Below are 22,116 nucleotides of genomic sequence, written 5' to 3' on the forward strand. Positions count from 1 at the left end.
AATCCTAATGAATGGGTTATTTTGTGTGTTTATGTTTAGCATTTGGACAGAACCGCCTCTCCGTCCACCAGCAGCATCGATTCGGCCAGTGAGCCGCGGGAGCGCAGCGGGCGCGGGGAGAGCATCCTGCAGCGGATCCAGTGCCTGCCGGGGAACCAGCAGTGCTGCGACTGCGGCCAGGCCGACCCGCGCTGGGCCTCCATCAACCTGGGAATCCTGCTGTGTATCGAGTGCTCCGGCATCCACAGGTTAGAGTCCAAGAAAAACGTTTGTATCTTTCAGATGAATCTAAAAAAAGAAATTCAACAGAATGAGCTACCCCTACTTTGAACTATATTTATAGAGGAGGTAGGCCATTCTGATAGATATTTACCATCTGACAGAATGAGGCAACTAATTCAGTCCTTTAGTTATCAAACATACGTACGTAAATGTGCACAGTGAAGCTCCAACATTAAAGTAAAGTAACAGTTAGCAAAACCAGAGTGGAGGGGGACTTTAAGGAAAAGATCTGAATACTTCTTCCACCACTGGCAATGTTGCTGTGTGGCCACTGGCACTGAAGACAGGAAGGGGTGCCAACTGTCTCTTACAGGGAGCTGTTAAAGGCACAGAGCACATTCTGACTCACACACTGACACACACACACACACACACACACACACACACACACACACACACACACACACACACACACACACACACACACACACACACACACAGTGGTGGAATGTAACCAGGTACATTTACTCAAGTACTTCACTCAAGTACAAATTGTACAAAAGGTACTTTTCATGCCACTTTCTACTTCTACTCCACTACGTTTCAGAGAGAAATGTATTACTTTTTACTCCACTACATTAATCTGACAGCTTTAGTTACTAGTTACTTTACAAATTATGGGTTTTGCACACAAAACACATGTAGTATTATAAAATACAATGTTTTATTTAAACTGCCCAACAATTTAATGGCCTACAAGTCCAGCTGAAATGACTAGACCATTAAACACTTAGTTGATTGACAGAACAGTTTGGATCGTTTCCAGTTTCTAAAATGGGAGGGTTTTTTACTTTTAAAGCTTTAAGTACATTTTCCTGATGATACATTACTTACATACTTTCACTTAATTAACATTTTCAATGCAGGACTTCTCCTTCTAACAGAGTATTTCTACTTGTAACAGAGTATTTCTACAGTTTGATATTAGTACTGTTACTTAAGTAAAGGATCTGAATTCTTCTTCCACCACTGCACACACACACACACACACACACACACACACACACACACACACACACACACACACACACACACTTCTAAAGGGATTAAAGTGTGGTACGTTGCTTATTGAATCAGGCTTTGATTGAGAGTTTTCATTGAGGGAGATGAAGTGAGAAGATGAAGAAGCTAAGACACACACAGCGAAGCCATTGAACGGTTTAATTCAGTGTCAGATCCCGGTGAACATCCTCATCCAAATGTCATGTTCCGTTTCGACACACTTATCAAGCTCCCAGTTTAAAAAAAGAATACCCTGGACTTTGTGTGTGTTATTTTGAAGTTGCATGTATCCCAAACCCCATCCCTGTGTGTTTCCACCTGTTGAATATTCATGTTCCCTGTCGGAGCTCGTCCTCTCACAGTGAGATCACACATCTTGTTTCAATGCAGGGCAACAAAGAGGAGCAACACAGTATCGGTGTGTGTAGTTCTTTTTTCCCCTGGTGTGCCACTGTTGCCTGGATACCAGACAGCTTCATCGGTGGAACGTAGTGATTTGCATGACATTAGGAGCTCTTCTCATTTCCCTCAGGATAAAACTCTTGGGATGTTACATCCTTGCAGAAATACAGACCAGGTCACCATACAGTACAACACCTTAGTGTATGACTCATTTCTTAAACTTTCATGTCAAAAAAAAAGAAAACTACTCTTGTTTCCTTCTGATGGCCACCATCTGGTCCGCCTTATAGTCAATTCAATTCAACTTTATTTAATAGTATTAAATCATAACAGGAGTTCTCTCAGGACCCTTTACAGATAGAGTAGGTCTAGACCAGAGATCTTCAACAGTGGGTTCCGGGTCCCCTAGGGGGGTCCTCGATGTTACTGCAGGGGGGCCGCCAAATTATTGTTAATTCTTTGAAAGTTTAATTTTTTTTTAGTACAGAAAAATACTTTGCAGATCTATAACGTGAGACCGGTGTGTCGGAGGGGGATAAGTAGGTCAAAAGTTGCAGAGAAACTCCCGCACACGGTCTAACTTGCAAAAAATGTATTGAACAGCAACGTTTCGGTATTAGACCATTATCAGGCAGAATGAATGAAGGGAGTTTATTTGCAGCTTTTGAATTTCAAAAATAAATAAAAAATGTCTTAACATGAAGCCAACATATTATATTAGCAAACGTAAATCAGCCTATTTGTGGACAAAAAAACCCACACTGATGATAGGCTTACTGGCGTATACGTAGATAAGGAATTCACTAAGGTAGCCATCCACAGATACAGTTCATCCTAAGGATTCACTGTGCCACGTGTATTTTGTTTTAACATTAAAACATGATTTATAAAATCATACCAGCAATTATTTTAATAGCTTAGTATTCTATGCACTAAAAAGGTATGTATAAAGGCTTTTGGCCGCCCCACGCGGTATTTTAGGCCCAGTTTAATATGCAACTTGATTTTATACTATTAATATATGTAATAAGGGGTCTCTGCTCCATCTCTCTCTCAGATAAGGGGTCCTTGGCTTTAAAAATGTTGAAGACCCCTGGTCTAGACCACACTCTATAATTTACAGCACAGCGGCAATTATAGCAACAATAAAGATAATAGAACGATGACTAGAAAAATATTTGGTCCCAACAAAGTACAATTATTTCACCTTCACCTCGAAATTGTTTAACTGCAGGACATAAAGACGGCATATTTCTTTACTTAAAATGTGTTTTTTTTTGTTGCAGGAGTCTCGGAGTTCACTGTTCGAAGGTTCGCTCACTCACACTAGACTCATGGGAACCAGAATTATTAAAGGTACGGTTTGTCTCAGCACTGTTCTTATTTGAATGTGAAGCTACAGCCAGGAGACGGTCAGCCTAGCATAGCATACAGACTGGAAGCAGTGTGAAACAGCTAGCCTGGCTCTGTAGAAAAAGTAAATAATATCTTTTTTGTCTTTGCTTTGTAGTTAATGTGTGAGCTTGGAAACAGTGTCATCAACCACATCTATGAAGGCTCATACCAAGAACAAGGTCTAAAGAAACCATTACCGTCCAGTTCAAGGTAGGAGTTCTTTAAATATAGTATTGAAATCTGTTACCGTTGAGCACTACAAGTCTCTCATGTGTTGCGTGGTCCGTTGCAGGCAGGAGAAGGAGGCTTGGATTAAAGCGAAGTACGTCGAGAAGAAGTTCCTGAAGAAGCTGGGCTCCACAGAGATCCTCATTAATGGAGAGAGGAAGTCTGAGCGGCGGTGGAGCGTGAAGAAGTGTCGGAGACACAACAGTGCCACCATGGTACCCAAAACACGGCGAAGATACCGACAAGAGCCTGGCAGCACCTCGCCGTCCACCCTCTCCTCAGGTACTGGACTCGTGTCTGTTAGGAATGGAGCTTTCTAGTGATTTTTTTTTATTTAAGATGGGTTTCAACTTTGCAACAAAAAGGCCTTAAAAGTATTGAATTTTGTTTATAAAGGTCTTAAATGCTTTCTCGACCTTTCGTAGGATTAAATTCTTTCCCTTAACGTCATTAATAAATATTTTGCGTGGGCAACGTTTCAATTGACTTTATTTTGTACTTTTAGATTCATAGCCTAAGAGCTCTAAATGCAAATGCAACAAATATTTTATTTATTTTATGTTATTAAAGTACAAACACACTTCACAAAAATGTTTTATTAAATTCAGGTAACGTTACTTAGTAAATACTTATTTTCTCTGGTTTAAAATCCATATTGATGTGGCCGGGTTGACTCAGTGGGTAGAGCAGGCGCACATATATTTAGAGGTTTATGTCTCGACGCAGAGGTCCAGGGTTTGACTCCGACCTGTGACGATTTCCTGCATGTCTTCCCCCCCCCTCTCTCTCTCTCTCTCGCTCTCTCTCCCCTTTCTCACCCTGCTCTAATGTATTTCAATATATTCAAGTCACAGCCCTAATCACCTGGTTTTCCTAGCCAGAAATGCCAAACTGTATCCTCATCCTTGCTTAAATGTTTACAACATTAACCAAATTTAAAAATGATTTGGTTTTTGTACTGATTGTACTCTGTTGTACTGTGAGGTACAATAGAGTTGAATGGGCGGTTGCGGAGCTAGAGACTTGAAGCAAAGATACTGCATGCGGTGAATGGGACAGGTGCATGCAGGTGTTCAACAGGAAGTTAGATATTGTAGTTTGCTCCTGCTGACTTGGCCGGTTTTCAACACGGCCAGCAGTTGTGGCTGTGGCACACACCTCGTGGAGTCAGTGAAGTGCTTGTTTGCCACAATTGTACCACAAATTGTATTCCTTCTCTGAGTCATAACTGGGTCAAATCTGAACACACAGACATGATACACATACATCATTATCCCCCATATCCATCATGAGTAACAGTCTATAAATACAAAAGGGAAAAGGTGCTCCTAGTAACTCCAGAACTTAACTGAGAATCATCACGTTTTAAGTTTTCTTCAGTATCACAGTGATCCAGTGATTATTGCCATTGCCATTATATTAGACAACAGATTTTCTTTGGTGTTCTAACCAGTTCCTTGTGTTTGTCTCACAGCAGCTGCTAAGTTCAGACGAGACTCCCTGTTTTGTCCTGATGAGCTGGACTCTCTCTTCTCCTACTTTGACACAGGATCTGGGCCTCGAAGTAAGCCACTCACTATTTTTTTTTACTATTTTGTACTCATGCCTTTGACTATAGACAATGAGAGGCTCGAATCAAGTCTCTGTTTTGCATGATTTTATGTAGGGCTGCACGATATGAGGAAAATATGTGATGTGCGATAACGCTGTTGAATATCGCAATGACGATATTGCTTGCGATCAATAAACGGATATTAAAGTGTACTCAGTTATACATATATGCTGCTTTCAGTCTTCTGCGTCTTGCTAAAATACAACAAAAGGAAATAACTTCCAACATTCTTTTATTGAACAAATTGAACATTGGATTAAATATTTAAATATTTTATTTATGGTGCTGAACAGGTGTGTGTGTGTGTGTGTGTGTGTGTGTGTGTGTGTGTGTGTGTGTGTGTGTGTGTGACATTATCCTGTTTTTACTGTTTGATTTAAATTGTGCCCTGCCTAGGGACTGCAGATGTAAATTAGCCTAAGGCTAACTTTGGTACAATGCATCAAATGGCAACATTTATGTTAAAAATTGTACATGGTCCCTAACAAATAAAATGAATAAATAAAAAATATCTAAAATGCACCACTGTCACGATATGTGGCAGCCTATCGCGTTGTGTTTATTGCCCCAGTTGGTATCACGATGACGATACATCGTGCAGCCCTAGTTCTGTTGCTTTTAACGATTCTGATGAGCCCGAAAGAGACAGCGGTAACTAATGTGTCCATGTTGTGGCGTCTCCCGGTCCGGCAGGCCTGAGCAGCGACAGCGGCTTGGGAGGCAGCACAGACGGCAGCACAGACATCCTGGTGTTTGGCTCTGTGGTGGACAGCGTCACAGAGGGTGAGTCCCGTTGGAGGAATGTCTCACAGACGGTCCACAGTGTGGAATTAATGTCACATGCAGGGTTGTAATGTAACAACAAGGCAGCGCTTCGTTACTGTACTTAACCCTTGTGTTGTCTTCCCGTCAACCATGAAAAAAAACACTTTTGTTGTCCCTGTCTCAATGTTTGTCACTTTTTTCAACATTTTAATCGCTTTTTCTGACTGTTTTTTTTCCCACTTTTTCCCAATGTTTTTGTCACTTTTTCAATGTTTTGGGTGCTTATTTTTGACGCCTTTTTTTGCGGTTTTGACTGTTTTTTTTCATCGTTTTTTTTGTTGCTTTTCAACTTTTTGTTGTGTTTTGTTGTTACATTTTCGGCGCTTTATCGACGTCCCATATTTTCTGATATAAAAAAACTTTGAAAACGGGTCAAATGTGACCCGAGAACAACATGAGGGTTAAGTAGAATTTTCTCGTATCTGTACTTTACTTTGTTAGTTATATTTCTAAAAAACGTTTACTTTTACCCCGATACATTTCCTCCTGAGCATCTTTGTTACTCGTTGCTACAAAATAAAATCAGAAGAAATCTGTTAGACTGCAGAAAAAGCAGGTTTGGCAAATCGTTTGCTCCTACAAAGATTGCCAAAACTAAAGAAGGCTCTGCCGCCAACATTACAGACAATGACCCCCCCTACTTCTAAGTACATTTAATGTCAGAAAATAACTTTTGATACTTTTGTACATACAGTCAAAAAATCAATCAAAAAATGGTATCGGACTATCTGTGCTTTCAAGTACTTTATACCAGACTGGTCCTGTGAGTGCTGAGTGTCCTGAACCTGTCCTCAGAGTGTGAGGTGTCGGAGGACTCGAGCGGGGAAGCTGAGCTGGAGGCGGAGCCGGAGACGTCGGACCCAGAGGACATGAGGGACCTTCATCCCGGAGCGCTGCTCTGCAAGGCCTCCAAAGCCCGCAACCTGCCCGTCATGGCTGAAGCCCTAGCCCACGGGGCCGATGTCAACCTGGTCAACGATGAGGACGAAGGAAAGACGCCTCTCATACAGGCCGTGATCGGGGTGAGTCAGTCAGGTGCCTGGGCGGGGGCCAGAAATGAGTCCCAATAAGAAGCATCAGATCTGTGCATCTCAGTTCAGGTTTTAGTGACGGAACAAAGACGTGAAGACATCGAGGTCAGCTCTGAGCACGTCTCAACCTGTGGAAACCGTTGTTTAACGTCTCGAGGAGCTTTGTCAAGTCTAGCAAAATAACCCTAGTGATGTCATCTAGGGCTGTGCAAAAATAGAATTCTCATCGCAATTACGATTTTGGCTCCGAATGATCACAAAAACAGAGTAATTGAGAAAAGCATTTATTTTGCACAGTATTTTGTCTTGTGTTGTTAAAGAGAAAAACAGGAAAAGGTATTTTGGATTAAGGGAAATTTCAGTTTCCTAAATTCAATAAATGCAACATCTTTCCCAAAGTCTGAGTAATCGTGTTAAATAATCGTGATTTCAATATTGACCAAAAATAATCGTGATTATGATTTTTTTCCATAATCAAGTAGCCCTAATGTCTTCAGGATTATCTCTGCTTGGGGCTTAGAGACTTAAAATTCTTATCGGAAAGCCTGTGTTACAAACTGGTAGCGAGTTTGAAGTTCATTGGGATTTACCAGTCAGAGAGGATGTTTAGAACTGTAAGACGTTATTGAGGTGCATTGTGGGAAATGTAGGATGCAGTGTTTTCGAGCTTGACCCATACCAAAGCCTAAAAGTCAGGATATCTCATCCTCTACTGCGTTGATTTTGACCGTTCTTTATTTTTTTAAGGCTTTATGGAAGTACAATACCAAATTGCTGGGAGTACTTGCATTAAATAAAATCCCTCATGCTAATGTTGTGGTCAGTGAGGCCAATGAGGGATGTTTTTTTAGGATGGATGCCAAAGAGGAGGAAGAGATTTTTGTAGTCTGTTTCAGACGCCGATAATACTTTTAAAAGTGGGAGAGAGCAGCAAGCAGAAAATCTTTGTTTTTTGTCTGTTTCGGGGACATTTTGCAGTATTCAGTGGATAATGAGTTTACATTAACCACGTTGATTTAGACTAAGTATTAAAAATGATTGACTGTGCACAGATCAATTCCCTCCAAACCACATCAAAACAGCACGTCAACAGCTGGAAATGTGTGAATATCCATCTTTAAGTAGTGTTTACTGCTAAAAATGAATAGCAATATTTCATTGTCAGAGTCTTGCAAACTGGTGGTGTTGCTTTATTTTAGGGTTCACTGATCGCCTGCGAGTTCCTGCTCCAGAACGCTGCTGACGTCAACCAAAGGGACGCGAGAGGGAGGGGCCCCCTGCATCATGCTACATATCTGGGACACACAGGGTGAGTCACAGGGCTGGGAGTTCGCTGTTTACTCCAGGCTGCATTTGTAGCGCTTGTAACCACATCGCACTTAGTTTCAATTTCAATAAAACATGCTTTGTTGAAGGCACAATGGGCTTCATGCAAGATCCACTCATACCGCACGAAGTGGTGACATTTACCAATGTTCTCATACCCAAAATTTCCTCTTAGGTATAAACGGAAAATCACGAGTGGTCCATACGGAGTCATCAACAGATAGTCTGCCTCTTCACAGGGGGAAGACACTTGACTTAACAATTGTAATGCCTTAAAGTCGACACTGTTACACAGGGCTGTAGTCAAGTCCACTTTTGTCGAGTCCAAGACCAGGACCAGTCAAGACCGAGTCCAAAGAGGTTCGAGTACAAGTCAAGACCCGGTCCAAATGAGAGACAGTCAATACCGAGACAGAAAAAAAAAAGAATCCTCTTCAAGACCACTCACTTACCTGTTCATAATTGATGTGTTGCGAGAAGTCTTCTACTTTAAGATAATAACGTTGCTTTATTATTTGTAATAATCAAAAAGCAAGTGCAGAGTAACACACTATAGGATAAAAAAATAGGCCGTGTTATTTACTTAAAATATAAAACGGAAATGTTCCCATTCTTGAACTTATTACTTGTCCTGAAGAATCCATTGTACAAAGTGCTCACTGACATTGTGTCTGTGGCCCAAATGAAAAGGATTGCTTCCTGATGATTGAGGTAGCCTACTGTATATGACGCAGCCAGGCGTGTACCAGGCGACCAATCCCGATGCCCGTTCTAGATGGATTTTGAATTAAACCAATACCTGTTTTCTGATCAAACGCGCTTCATCAACAGTTGTGTTCTGAAGGAGGAAGTTACTTTAGAACAAAAGCATATAGTGCTGGACTCGGTCGAGACCAACTAGAATATTTGGCGAGTCCGAGCCAAGTCCGAGTCCGAATACCAACAATTCCAAGACGAGTCCAAGACAACAGAAAAGCGTCTCGAGTCCGGACTCGAGTACTACAGCCCTGCTGTCACATATACTACAGTATACCTTGCTGACACTGCTGCTACTAATCACGCTTTGCCTTGTATTTTTGACTTGAATTGCTCTTCTTTTACTTCTTTTGTTATTTCTGTTTTATATACCTCAGATTATTTATTTTTTACTTTCTCTTTTTATCTGTATTTATTTCTGTTATTTCTTTTCTGCTAAAAAACTTGAATTATCAATACAAGCTCATTATCTTATCTTAAATATGACACAGAAATCAAATATAATAAGATGTATAACTAAAACAATCTTTGTTTGAAATGAACTTATACAGTTTGGTAGTTGTTGGAGAAGTCCCTCAGCTGCCTCAGGGTCTTTTATGAAGGTCTCTGTCCAGTATCATCCTCTGTTGCACCTGAGAGTGTAACATCACTAACTGTAGGCTATTATATTATCTTGTCTAATATCGCATATGAGTCTTTGCTTTAGAAAGACGTTTTGTAGCCTCAAATGTCAAACCATACATCTTTGGCAGCTGTAGCTTATTTATCATACACATTGTTTAATTATTTTGAGTCGTATTATACGGATTTTGTTTGTTTGTTTATTTATTGTCCCCGTGGGGAAATTAGGTTTCAGCAGAAATCACAAGGCATTTTTTACAACATAAAGACAAGAAAACAAGAAAAAAATGACCGTAATTTTAGACATATAGACATCACCACACATGACATAGACCAGGGCACTCATGCATGGAGGGAAGAGGAGGGGTCCAGACCAGCTGGGAAAACAAGAAGAGAAAAAAAAACTTTTTGTCAGCTGATTACCGACTGCAGGACTAGAAGCTCTGCAGTGTTTTTTACGCTTTTGGGACATTTTTGTGAATGAAACTTGCCCACAAACTGAGCAGAGCAGGCAGCCTTATTTGGCAATTTTAGCAGCGTAGATTATGCTCAGGATCAAATCTCACAAACATGCACCTCACCAGCTGACATTCATCAGGCTAAAACTAGTGATTTTCAAGCAGTTTATGCAGTTAAGAGACATTTAGAATAAGAATACTGTATGAAAATGCTCTCGCATTAGGTCCATTGTCTGCAGCTGCCTCTTTGAATCACAGTGCAGTCGTGGAAGGAGTATTCAGATCCATCACTTCAGTAAAAGTACTAATACCACACTGTAAAAAATACTCTGTTACAAGTAAAGGTCCTGCATTGAAAATGTTACTTACGTATGTAGAAGTATGTAAGTATCGTCCAGAAAATTAACTTAAAGTATTAAAAGTACTAAGTGTTTAATGGTCTAATCATTTCAGCTGGACTTGTAGGCCCTTATATTGTTGGGTAGTTTCATTCATAATAAATCATAGTATTTTATAAACTACATGTGTTTTGTGTGCCAGAATCCTAATTTGTAAAGTAACTAGTAACTAAAGCTGTCAGATTAAAGTAGTGGAGTAAACAGTACAATATTTCTCTCTGAAATGTAGCGGAGTGGAAGTAGAAAGTGGCATGAAAAGAAAAGACTCAAGTAAAGTACAAGTACCTCGACATTTGTACTTAAGTACAGTACTTTAGTAGATGTACTTAGTTACATTCCACCACTGTCGCAGTAATTCTTTGATTTGTTTTATGTCAGTGATGAAGACGTTTGTGGCACAGACCTTTGAACGTGACAATCCGATTGGATGTGCATTCGCTGTCATTGATCTGATTGGATGTTTCTCTGGTATTTTCAGGCAGGTGTGTTTATTCCTAAAACGGGGAGCGACACAGAACGACGGCGATGAGGACGGCCAGGACCCTTTGAGTATAGCTGTACAGCAAGCCAATGCAGATATAGTCACACTGTATGTTCATTTATACACACGTTCCAATAAAGTTTTTTTTTTTTTTCTTCATTTTATTCTCCAGCTTTGATGATTTTAAACACCTCTTCCTTCTTCCCTTCAGGCTGCGTCTGGCCAGGATGAACGAGGAGATGCGGGAGTCGGAGGGACCCTTTGGACAGCCAGGTCAATACCCAACCAGCAGCCCCACTGAGCAACAGTATAAGAAATGCATTCAGGAGTTTATCTGTCTCAACATAGCCCAGTGATAGACTCAAGTCCAGTCAGGTTTAAACCACAGTGTAAACCAGTGCAGGGGGTGCCAGTAAACATGGGACTGACTGAGAGAGACCAGCTTCAAGCTTGTTTTTCTCACCCACCGGATTAACTTCTTCTCTACATCAGATCTATCAGAATCATTTGAGTGTTCCTCTTCTCCCCCAGCACGGTGGGCTGAGTTTAGACCACAAGCAGTCAGCTCCTCACTCAGGATTCACACAGGAACTCCGTACTAACCTCCTATTAATGATGTCACATTTGACCGACTCGACTTTGTCTGACGGTTGCCGAAATCACAATCACAGCACAGTTGGGAAATGACTGCCAGGGAAGGGTTAGCCACTTTAAAATAAAGAAATAAAGATTATCCAGCAGCACTATTGTGAAGAAATCAATAGGCCACCGATAAAGTCATCAGCAGGGTATTCTCTTTTTATTTGGAGGTTTTCGAGGGGACAGGGTGCTCTGAACCAAAGACCTGCCACAGCTCATTTGTCCCAACAATTCCACGTTTTGATTTCATCAATGTCACTTGAATTGTTATCGTAGTGCAAAAGTGGGAAAGAGCTATTTCGGGGCGCCCCTTGTTATGGAAGTAAAAGTCCCATTCGTGTTTCCCATGGACAATGTTCCGTGACCACTTCTACAGGCTTGCATCGGCATGAAACTCTCCTGGTTAAATCCTTAAACAATGCATTCAAAAATATCAGGTTCTGGGGCACCCTGGTAGCTCACCTAGTGGAGCGTGCGCCCCACGTACCGAGGCTCGGTCCTTACCACTAGGGTTGGGTACCGTTTGGATTTTTACGATTCCGATGCCGAACCGGTACTTTTAAAACGATTCCGATTCCTAAACCGATTCTTGAAAAACTGAAAAATGACATCAAAGAAAGGCTGTTTTATAGAGTTATTTTTCTTAAATTGAAAATGATTTCAATTTAACAATATATTAACGTTTTAAAGTACTTAAATATATAATAAGAAAGAGAGAGTGCGATATTTCTACGTCCGTTTCGGAGCGACAGAGGGAAAATATTTCAGTCGACACATTAAGTGGGTACCTAACCCTACTTACCATTCCAACCTGTTGCCCTTTGCGGTGTGTCGTCCCCCCCCCCCCCTCTCTCTCCCCCCTTTCCTGTCTACAGGTCAATTTTCAATTCAATTTTATTTATAGTATCAAATCATAACACTCAAATAACCCAACAATTCCAGTAATTCCCCTAAGAGCAAGCATTTAGTGCGACAGTGGCGGGGAAAAACTCCTGGGACAGACCCAGGTGACAGCTGTCCTATCAGTTAAAGGCATTAGAGCCCAAAAACTAATCTTTCAAAGAAAAATTATGTTTAAATCTGATCCTTTTGATAAGAAGTTGAAGATACAAGCCCGTGTATAAAAAAAACTAACTTTGTGGGTCGAAGTGAACTGACTCCCAAGGTGCATTTCGGCAGGAAACGTCCAATCACAGAGCTTTGATTCAGATTTTACAATTTGCAAGCTCACTTTTAATTTCTGGGTCACTTTTTTGGATGAATTCAGAAGCTATGGCGCCGTCTTTTGTTCCTTAGAACAAAAACCAGAATGGGAAAGATTACTTCCAGAACCAGCAGCTCATCCCACTTGATAACTGTACCCAATTTTGGTAGCGCAGACGGTTAGGGCCAAATAGTCTCATACAGGGTGGTGCAGACAATTGAACTTGCCTGTTCATGGTCAATTAAATCTGAGATGACTGTTTGTTTTTTATCACGTGTGATGAAATGGCGCTGGAGCTCTTGTATTTCCATTTTGACAGTGGTGAGGGGAAACTGCTTGGCTGCGATAACTGTGACCGAGAGTAAATGATCCCAGAAGAAGTATCATTTCTCGGTATTGATCGAGAGATTGATCAAGGAATGCTTTTATGTTCAATTAAAAGCGAAATTATGCACTTTTTCTTACCAACAGTGATTTTAATTGAGTTTTTGCTCTCATGTCTACTACCTTCTTGTTATTGTTATTTTTTTTCCGGTATAAGTTTGAATGCTTTTTGTTTTAATTTATGACCAAAACGTCCAGAGCAATAGTGCAATGATAATTTCGGTACAGATAACCTGTATTTTTTTGTATTATGTTGAACAACAATGCAGATGGTATTTTTTTAAAGCTGGATATATTTTGTTAGATTTTTAATTTTGCTGAGCACTCACACACACACACACACACACACACACACACACACACACACAGTGCCAGTATTATATTCTCATGATGAGAAAGAGAGCCAATACTCACAGTTTGATAATACAGTATATCATCTCTTGGAGTAAATCCTGCAGTGCAGGCTGCAGTGGAAGATGGACATTGTTTTGATAAATGACACTAAACTAACAATGTTTTACTGTACAGTCAGTATTTGTATTTTAAAGTGTTTGTTTATGGTATTCTGATGTATCACGACTATAGGCCGATATTAGATTTATTCTTTGTTTATAGTGCATGGGTGGCTGTTGCCCAGGTCTTCCTACGCTCTGTTGCTTTTCTTTACTCCTGTGCCCGGTGTATGTGAATATTTGACATGTAGTATTGTTGAATAATGTTTGATATCCATATGATAAACTGCCAAATCATGACAAACAGTGCATGGAATGACATTCAGGACACAAATGGATGCAAACCGACTACAGATCCCTCTCTCACTGTCTTCCATTGGCTGGTTAGTGCAAAAAGCTTGATGACAATGAACATGGCAGCCTGCCCGAAAACTGTATTTAATGATCCCGTTTATGCTCTGAAATGATGTCCGTTCTGTCGAGTGCTTTTTGTCGTACTCCCTTGGTAGCTCACGGTAAATTGCAGTGATCCAGAAAATGTTGGTTGAAGCACTGAACAGCCTCGTATGAGACTGAGCTCTGCGGTTTTTTTACGTGTTATTTGAAGCAAAATTAGCTTAAAGAACGATATTATCCCAAAGATGTTGCTTGTTTTTGACAGATGATATGGACTGTTCAAGTTCAAATCAAATAGACCACAGACAGTTTTTTCAGAGTGCCAGCAAGTGTTTTTTTTTACCATTTTCTTTCTCATGGTAGCCGTGAATCCAAAGGGAATGTATGGAAATTATTCAGATGGTGGCACTGAACCTTATGTTTGACTTGAAAAAAGCAAAACCCTGCCCAGGGCTATTAATATTTAATTTAGATCCTCTCCTTCACTTAGCCCCTGAAAATCTTGTTTTTTCTCCATCTCCAGTGGTGTAACTGCTTCTCTTGCTGCAGTGATGTACAAGTGTATTTCGGGACCCTGTGACATAACTGTTGGGTGTTGGTTATGGGTGCAGCAGAACACATTTCTGACCATGAAGATGGGTGTGATCAGAGTCACCGTAATATTGTTTGCTTCACCTACTGTATTAGAACACGTTGGGTTGTGCTGAAAATGCATAATATTATAGGTTACTGTTCTGTTATAATGCTGTTATGAATTAGTATCTGTTATAACAAAGTTACTGCGACTGTTGGCTAATGGAAATGGCGTGCCCTTTAGTAAGATAATGTTCAATCTTTACTAACTGTTCAGATCCACATCTACAGTTTCTCAAAACTGACATTTTGATGTAACTATTAAATCTTTTTTTGTTTTTTCACTAAATGTTGCGAGAAAATTATGAAATAAAGGCCAAAAAGTAGCAAGGCAAAAATCATTCGTGCATCTTGATGAAATACTTAGTGATTTACCTGCAAAACTTGTTGATTAACTACTGCAGCTAGAGAGCTAACCGCTAACAAGCTAGCTAGCCAGAAACCGCAGCAGGCAGTTGGTCACAATAGCTCACAATAGTTTTCTCTTAACTAAAATTAGAAGTTAGTTTTATTTTAGACCAAAAGAAAAAAAAAACAACTCTTTTGCTAACTGTCACTTAGCAGGCTTGTTAACGCGGTTGCTAATGGAACAATAAGTTCAAACAGTTTATGCAAAAGACATTTTTGTACCATAGATACCTGTCTCATTACTGTCTGCAACCACACCTTTTTAATGGAGCAGTTAATACTCCCAACAGAGGAGTTAAAATAAAAGTGTATGGTGCGACACAGCTAATAAGCTATGAGCTCTGTTCCCTCAATGGTCTGCATGGTCAAGACAGCTAGCTACTGGTCAACGGCGCAAATTTGCGAGTTCAAGTTCACCAATGTTTAACTCCAAAGTGAAGATATTTGCGCAAATTCACTCCTCCGATGCGAGTGACTCCACTGAACTGGGTGATTACATTCAAAATAAATAGTTTTCGTCACCAAATTTCACCATTTTAAATTAAATTTGAAAGAAATGTCAAACCAGCAAAAAAACAGAAAAAAATACATAACCTCCTTTTTTTCACCCCCACCTTCCCCCCTAATAATTTCCATACAGTCCTTAACTTGAGTTTGCCAAATCACACACAGGCCGGAGCCCTTTAGCAGTGAAATGTTTTTTTATTTTTTTTATTTTTTTTTTTATTACGTGCCGTCGACCGAAAGATCAGCTCACTCACCCTTCTTGTTTGTCGGTGATAGGTTCAAAGCACTTTGAAAAATGCAGCCTTTTCTTATTGTGTGCAGTACTTAGTGTTGTAGCTTACAAAAGTGAACAGAAAGCAGACTTTCCTAGATGATGTCATCACTGACCAAACAATGATTTGCATCAAGCCATTGACGGATTATGTGTTGTACAGTACGATGTGTCTGTTGACTGTTGCGTATATAAACTAAAAAACTAACACTTTATCTGCTTGCTTCTGACATGCAAAAAAAAGATTCTGTCTCTGACTGTTATCCGTACAATTTCTTTAAATATTGTAAGAGATTGTGAACATCTCTGAATATGCCTGTGTATATTAACACTAATTGCTACCTATGTTTTGTTTTGACTCCCTTTTTTTGTCCAATAACTCCTCCCAGTGTCTTCTAAAATGGAAATAAATGGAAGATGTGACTAAAATCTAACTCTCCCTTAGCTTCTTTCTTCTTTGCTTTGACAGCCTTTCACTACATCTAACATTATTAACAAACATCTAACATCATGCACAGCTGGTGCACCAAGAATGGATCAAATATCTCTGATTTTCACAGCATGACATAACATATGTATTGTGTAAACTAGAATATGACTGACATGTTTCAATATGCATGCAGAGAGATTAACAGAGAGTTTCCTTTTAGCAGTTTAAAGCAGTATATATATATAATGTGTGTGTGTGTATGTGTGTATATATATGTATATGTGTGTATGCATGTGTATATATGTATATATATGTATATATGTGTATATATATGTATGTGTGGGTGTATATATGTATGTGTGTTTTATAACACACTACAATGTAGACGTAAGCCAATATAAGAACTTTTTTTTCTTTATTAACGTACTTGTCAACACTTATAACTCCTCCTGTGAATTATGTATCACTATTTGATGTTTTATAGACAAAATAATTAATGGAGAAAATCAAATTGGCAGATTAATCATTACTTGTAGACCTAAATTAGTTACTACAGCTTTTAGATAACTGTAGTGGAGTAATAATTACAGTATTTGCCTCTAAGTGGAGTAGAATAACATAGCATTAAATGGACAAATGACTTGACAAAAAGACAGGTACTTCAAAACTGTAAATGTACTTCGTAGTGGTGGAAAGTCATTAAGTAAACTGTGTTCAAGTACTGTACTTAAGTACATTTTTAAAGGTGCAGTAGGTAAGACTTATAAAACTAACTTTCTGTCATATTTGCTGAAACTGACCCTATGGTCCAGTAGAACTACATGAAGCAGGTAAGTTAAAAAAAATCTGGCTCCTCTGGCTCCACCTACAGCCTGTAGTGTGATTTGCAAAAATCCACAGCTCCCTGTTCAGATGCACCAATCAGGGGCAGGGGGGGGGTGTCTAACTGCGTGTCAATCACTGCTCATGCACACACATTCATTCTCCCTTGTGGGGGGAGGGGCTTAGGAGACCGTTTTGGGCTTTAGCAGAAAATGGGGGGGAGGGACTGAGAAGTTGTTGATGTTCCAATTCTTTGGCTAAGTCCTGGATCTTCACAATCCTACCTACAGCACCTTTAAGGTGCTTGTACTTTGAGTATTTCCATCATATGCTACTTTAAATTTCTACGCCACTACATATCAGAAGCAAATATTGTACTTTTTTACTCCACTTCATATATTTGATCATTTCAGATAGTTACTTTGCATATATTCAGATAAATATTAGAAAACACAAATAAAAAATACAATCTAATGTTACGTTATAGATAAAGATCAAACTTTATTGATCCCTGTCCGGGGGGGGGGGAATTCACCAGCTACCACCACTATATAAAGTAATTAAAATTAGCGCCACTTTTACCAGCTGCAACGTTAAAGTGATGTAGACATTAATGAAACAATAATTCTACTCCAATAATGTAATATACATTATTCAGATGCTAAAACTTTTGTACTTTTACTAAAGTAAAAATTTGAATGCACGACTTTTCTGTCAGTGTATTTCTACACTGTGGTATTGCTACTTTTACTTACAAAATCGGAGTACTTCTTCCACCACTGGTCCATGGTAACTTTCCACCTGTTATAGATGTTTCACAAGAGGCTTTATAGTTGTTGTACAAAAACAGTTAAAAAAAATACCCTTATATCGGTTTACAACTACAATATAATGTGTTATATTAATTGTTTGTTTCTGTACTGCTTATAAGTACTTAATGGAGGGTTAAAATAAAGTGTTAGCAGGAAGACATATCTACTATGAGGCTTGTACTCAGTGATCTCTCCTTCTCTTTCTCACACTCACACATCACACAAACAGGGAAAGCCAGGAATGTTCATTCTCCCTTTTTTTTTAATTAGCCAAGCCTGGGAGCTCTCATGGGACACAAAGGAGTTCAACTGCTTTTGTTATGCCTGTGGATTCAGCGGTTACCATGGCCACATGAAAAGTAAAGGCACAGAATTTGGAAAGTTGAAAGAGGGAACCTTCATGGGGCCTCAGCTTGTTTTGGCTCCTTCATTCATGTGGCTTTTTTTTTTTTTTTATCTTAACACAGAACTCCTCTGCTTTCTGTTTCCCCTCATTGCTTGTATTCAGAACTTTCAGATAGAAAGGATGTTTTGACTGTTCAAAGGGCTCAAGTGGCATCATTTTTCATTGCTATTTTTCTGTCATTTTCTTCATCAGGAGACGCCACGTACCTAGACATCTTCAGAGAATTTTCCCACATGGCATCCCACAACCCGGAGAAGCTGAAACGAAGGAGTGTGCACTTTCGACACTCCTTCAGGTAGCCCGCCAATGAAGCGTCTGCAGAGAACAAAAACATGTACTTGAAAAGTGCAACAGCCACTTTCCATATACACTCATGTAAACCTGATTAGAAAAGGATAATATTTTATCATAATAAGTTACCCAGTCTGTTTTATTCCACAGAGAAATGTACCTTAAAGTGAAGAAATCGTGGCAACTTTTATGCATTTTTTCATTGTCATTACATTTTTACAGTAGTTGCATTATATCTGCAAGAGTCTTGTGCTGTTCTTAGATCAACCTTTTATTTTGAAATGAGGATTTGCTGGTCTTTTCCTCTTGAATGCTTTTATAATAAATAAGTATATTATTGCTTTTGTACATTGTTAGATGAAACATTTTGGATAAAATGCCAAGCACTTGTTTTTTTTTGTTTTTTTTTCATTAGTTTGCAGCATCAATTTCATTATTTAGATTATTGAAGGAATACTTTACATAAACACATTTTCATGTGTGTGTGTAATGCATGCATTTGCTCCGATTATATTTCATACTTAAACTTGAATTCAGCTGTTGTATGGATAAAGAGTGTCATATCATCGATTTTCATCATCAACAATCTTGAAGTCGCAGTATTATTTCTCTCGATGAGCAGTTTATTTTGTCATAAAAATGTGTTTTTCTTGCATCGACTATGCTGGTGTAGTCTTGGTAATGTTTTGATTTGTTGAAATGTACTTTGCAGTACCACCACGAAATGCAGTGCTTATGTTACTGTATACATGCTGTAGAAGTAAAAATGCTAATATATCTGAATGAACTGAAATGCAGATGAAAGATGGAAGAATAATAAAAATTGGTCTGTGTTTACACACATGCAGTAAGAGATCTCGGTGAAGTTTTGCCTCATACAGTACAATGTATTCGACACGTCTCCCTATAGCTAAAACAACATCGCCCCCTTGTGTTGAAATCTGAGATCAGTGAGTCAAAAAAATGCCATCCTGCATAAAAAGTGGAAGACGAAGATTCCCATGGCGTTTATCATATTATTTAACAACCATACACAGATAATATGATATAGGATGGAACTTTCTTTATCCAGAGGGACATTGTTGTGCAGCAGTTGTATAACAAAGTAGGATCATGTGCAAATATAGAAAATTAAGTCAGCAGAAGCAAATCCAAAAATATACACAACGCTCACAGTTCTTGGTGAGTTCCATATGGATATGTACTGTATGAGAAGTGATATTTAGCTTTGTATGTACAATATCAAATCTTAAGTAGGCCTACAGGTAAGTGTGTATGGTTAATTTGAATGTTTTCAATGGTTATGTCCGTGGTATTGCAGGCAATGTTTCATAAATCAGAGCGTTGTATGAAGTAATCCACAGAGAGATGTAATCCAAACACTCTCTGTCTTATGTCTGCTGGATGAGCGTTGTTGTCCTTGGAGTAGAACAATAGTACAATATTTCCCCCTGAAGGTGGTGGAATGTAACTAAGTAGGCTACATTTACTCAAGTAGGCCTACTGTTGTACAATTTTGAGGCACTTTGTAGTTTATTTGAGTATTTTCATTTTATAATACTTTCTCCTTCTACTTGTACTTCACTACATTTTGGAGACAAATATTGTACTTTTTACTCCACTAGATTTAGTTGACAACATTAGTTATTTTGCATATTAAAATAATACAAAATATAAAGTCGCCTAATACATTATAATATATTCTAGGTTAAGCTATCAGTATATAAGTAATGCAGTAGGTAATTAAAATGAGTCCCACCTTTAGCAGCTGCAACATTAAAGTGATGTACACATTAATAGCCTACAGTACATCACTAGGCCTATAATTAATTAATTAGTAATAACATAATACCATGTGAAATGAGACATTCTGCATAACGACTACTTTTACTGTTGGTATAGCCTATATTTGGATGCTAATACTTTTGTACTTTTACTTAGGTACTGAATGCTTTACTTCTGAGTGCTTCTACACTGTACAGTAGTAGCCTATTACTTCTTCCACCGCTGCCCTCTGATATGTAGGCCTAGTGAAGTAAAAGTGTAAAGTAGCATAACTAAATTATAAGTATCCTATTATAAAATGTTTATATTGCAGTATTACGAACTGTATTGTTGACGTGACGTTTGCCGGAAAACATGCTGTATTACAGTTTTTCTCCATTGTATACACACACACACACACACACACACACACACACACACACACACACACACACACACACACAAATGGAACTACATGCACACAATTCTGACAAGTTGAATCAACAAGCAGACTGCAGACTGCCCTTAATTATTCTATTTCTATGGTCTGGAGTCTTGTTGAAACATATGAGCTTCAACTTTTCAGAATTGTGTGCATAGTTTAAAAAAAATAGTGTGAGAAAAACTGTAATACAGTTGGTAATACTGCAAATATAAATATTGTAATACTTCATCAATGGGCCATAAGCTCAATAACCATTGTGTAACTTCCTTTTGCTATAGTTAGCCAGACATTTCTTGAAATGAACATCTTCAAGATTACAGCTTTAAGTACAGTACTTGTAGTAACTGTAATTGGTAACTTTACAGAACTGCTTCTTCTACTGATTCAGCTGCACATACACTGATTCACGTGTTTAAAATATATGTAAACGGTGGTCTAGTGTTGAAGAAATTAGTGAAACATAGACGATCTTTGGCTCTATCCCTGCGGCCGTTGCCGTTGACGTCCGTCGCGTATAGCCGTTACGTCGTCTCGGTAGAAACTACGGCAGGCGTGCAGCTGACAGTGATGATGGAGCTCTGTCTAGTCGACGGTGCTCATTCTACTGCTATCTGAAATTTCCACTGACATTATGCACATTTCGCTCGTTTGACACGCGACGTGACTGCGGATTCGAGTCAGGTAACGTTATGACTCGACTGCTCGCGTGCCCTCGTCCTTCCCGCTACAGTCCGCGAGCTCCAGCAGCAGGCGACTAGCAGCTCCAGCCGGTCCGCTGCAGCAGCACACACAGCCCGGCGAGGAGATGATGAGGAGGAGGCCTTAAATGTCGGTTCGGCGTCTGGCTGTTCTCTCATCAAATACAGGTACTGTCACTCGTAAAGGCGCAAACCAGGGACTGTCAGACGGCACATTTTATAGCAGTGGCGTTCGTTCACGCACACTTGAAGGGGCAGGGGCCAAAAACCAAGACCCTGACCCTTATGTGTGCTCAAGGTGGCGTCATGGATGCATAGCAGGTAGCTAGACATCATGGTGGGAGCACACATATCAATAAACTGTCACAGGTGTGTTATGTTGTGTCTTTCCGGCGCAAGGTATATAAGTCATAGTCTAGAGCTGAGACAAAACTCTTAAAATTAATTACTTAATGAATTAATTGACAATAAATGAATCAGCAACTGATTAGATAATTCATCAGGTGTTTGGGTCATTCTTTTCCAAGTAAAAAACCCCATCCCTTAGTAGGATATCTTATTCCTCTGTGCCATAGATGTCCAAAAAAGTATTTAAATCACATCCATGAGTCACACTGTTGAAGTTGTCAGGGGATTAAAATGTATATTAGTTCTATTAATGGATTAAAATATTTAACAGGATTAATGGCATGATTGTGCAAATTATATATTGTATTTTTCCTGTTCTAAATGTACTT

At 39.2% G+C, this 22,116-nt stretch overlaps 1 protein-coding gene across 4 annotated transcripts in view; it reads left to right on the forward strand.

The window, feature by feature from the left end:
- The window catches only part of LOC144521280 (arf-GAP with coiled-coil, ANK repeat and PH domain-containing protein 3-like), a 92,112-nt gene extending 72,799 nt beyond the window's left edge, over positions 1 to 19,313 (forward strand). Inside the window, exons 15-25 of one of the 4 annotated variants that reach the window (XM_078255775.1) lie at positions 40 to 248; positions 2,973 to 3,042; positions 3,197 to 3,291; positions 3,374 to 3,591; positions 4,784 to 4,873; positions 5,606 to 5,704; positions 6,542 to 6,768; positions 7,977 to 8,086; positions 10,815 to 10,925; positions 11,029 to 11,090; positions 18,374 to 19,313. In XM_078255775.1, coding sequence (XP_078111901.1) covers positions 40 to 248; positions 2,973 to 3,042; positions 3,197 to 3,291; positions 3,374 to 3,591; positions 4,784 to 4,873; positions 5,606 to 5,704; positions 6,542 to 6,768; positions 7,977 to 8,086; positions 10,815 to 10,925; positions 11,029 to 11,090; positions 18,374 to 18,480 — 1,398 coding nt within the window. In that variant the 3' untranslated portion in view covers positions 18,481 to 19,313. Of the gene's footprint in view, positions 1 to 39; positions 249 to 2,972; positions 3,043 to 3,196; positions 3,292 to 3,373; positions 3,592 to 4,783; positions 4,874 to 5,605; positions 5,705 to 6,541; positions 6,769 to 7,976; positions 8,087 to 10,814; positions 10,926 to 11,028; positions 12,446 to 18,373 lie in introns of those variants that run through there. The other 3 variants (XM_078255777.1, XM_078255776.1, XM_078255778.1) reach the window with 3 other exon arrangements.
- The last annotated feature ends 2,803 nt before the right edge of the window (positions 19,314 to 22,116 follow it).

The sequence above is a fragment of the Sander vitreus genome, chromosome 7 (assembly GCF_031162955.1).
Source record: "Sander vitreus isolate 19-12246 chromosome 7, sanVit1, whole genome shotgun sequence".
Classification (NCBI taxonomy): Eukaryota; Metazoa; Chordata; class Actinopteri; order Perciformes; family Percidae; genus Sander; species Sander vitreus.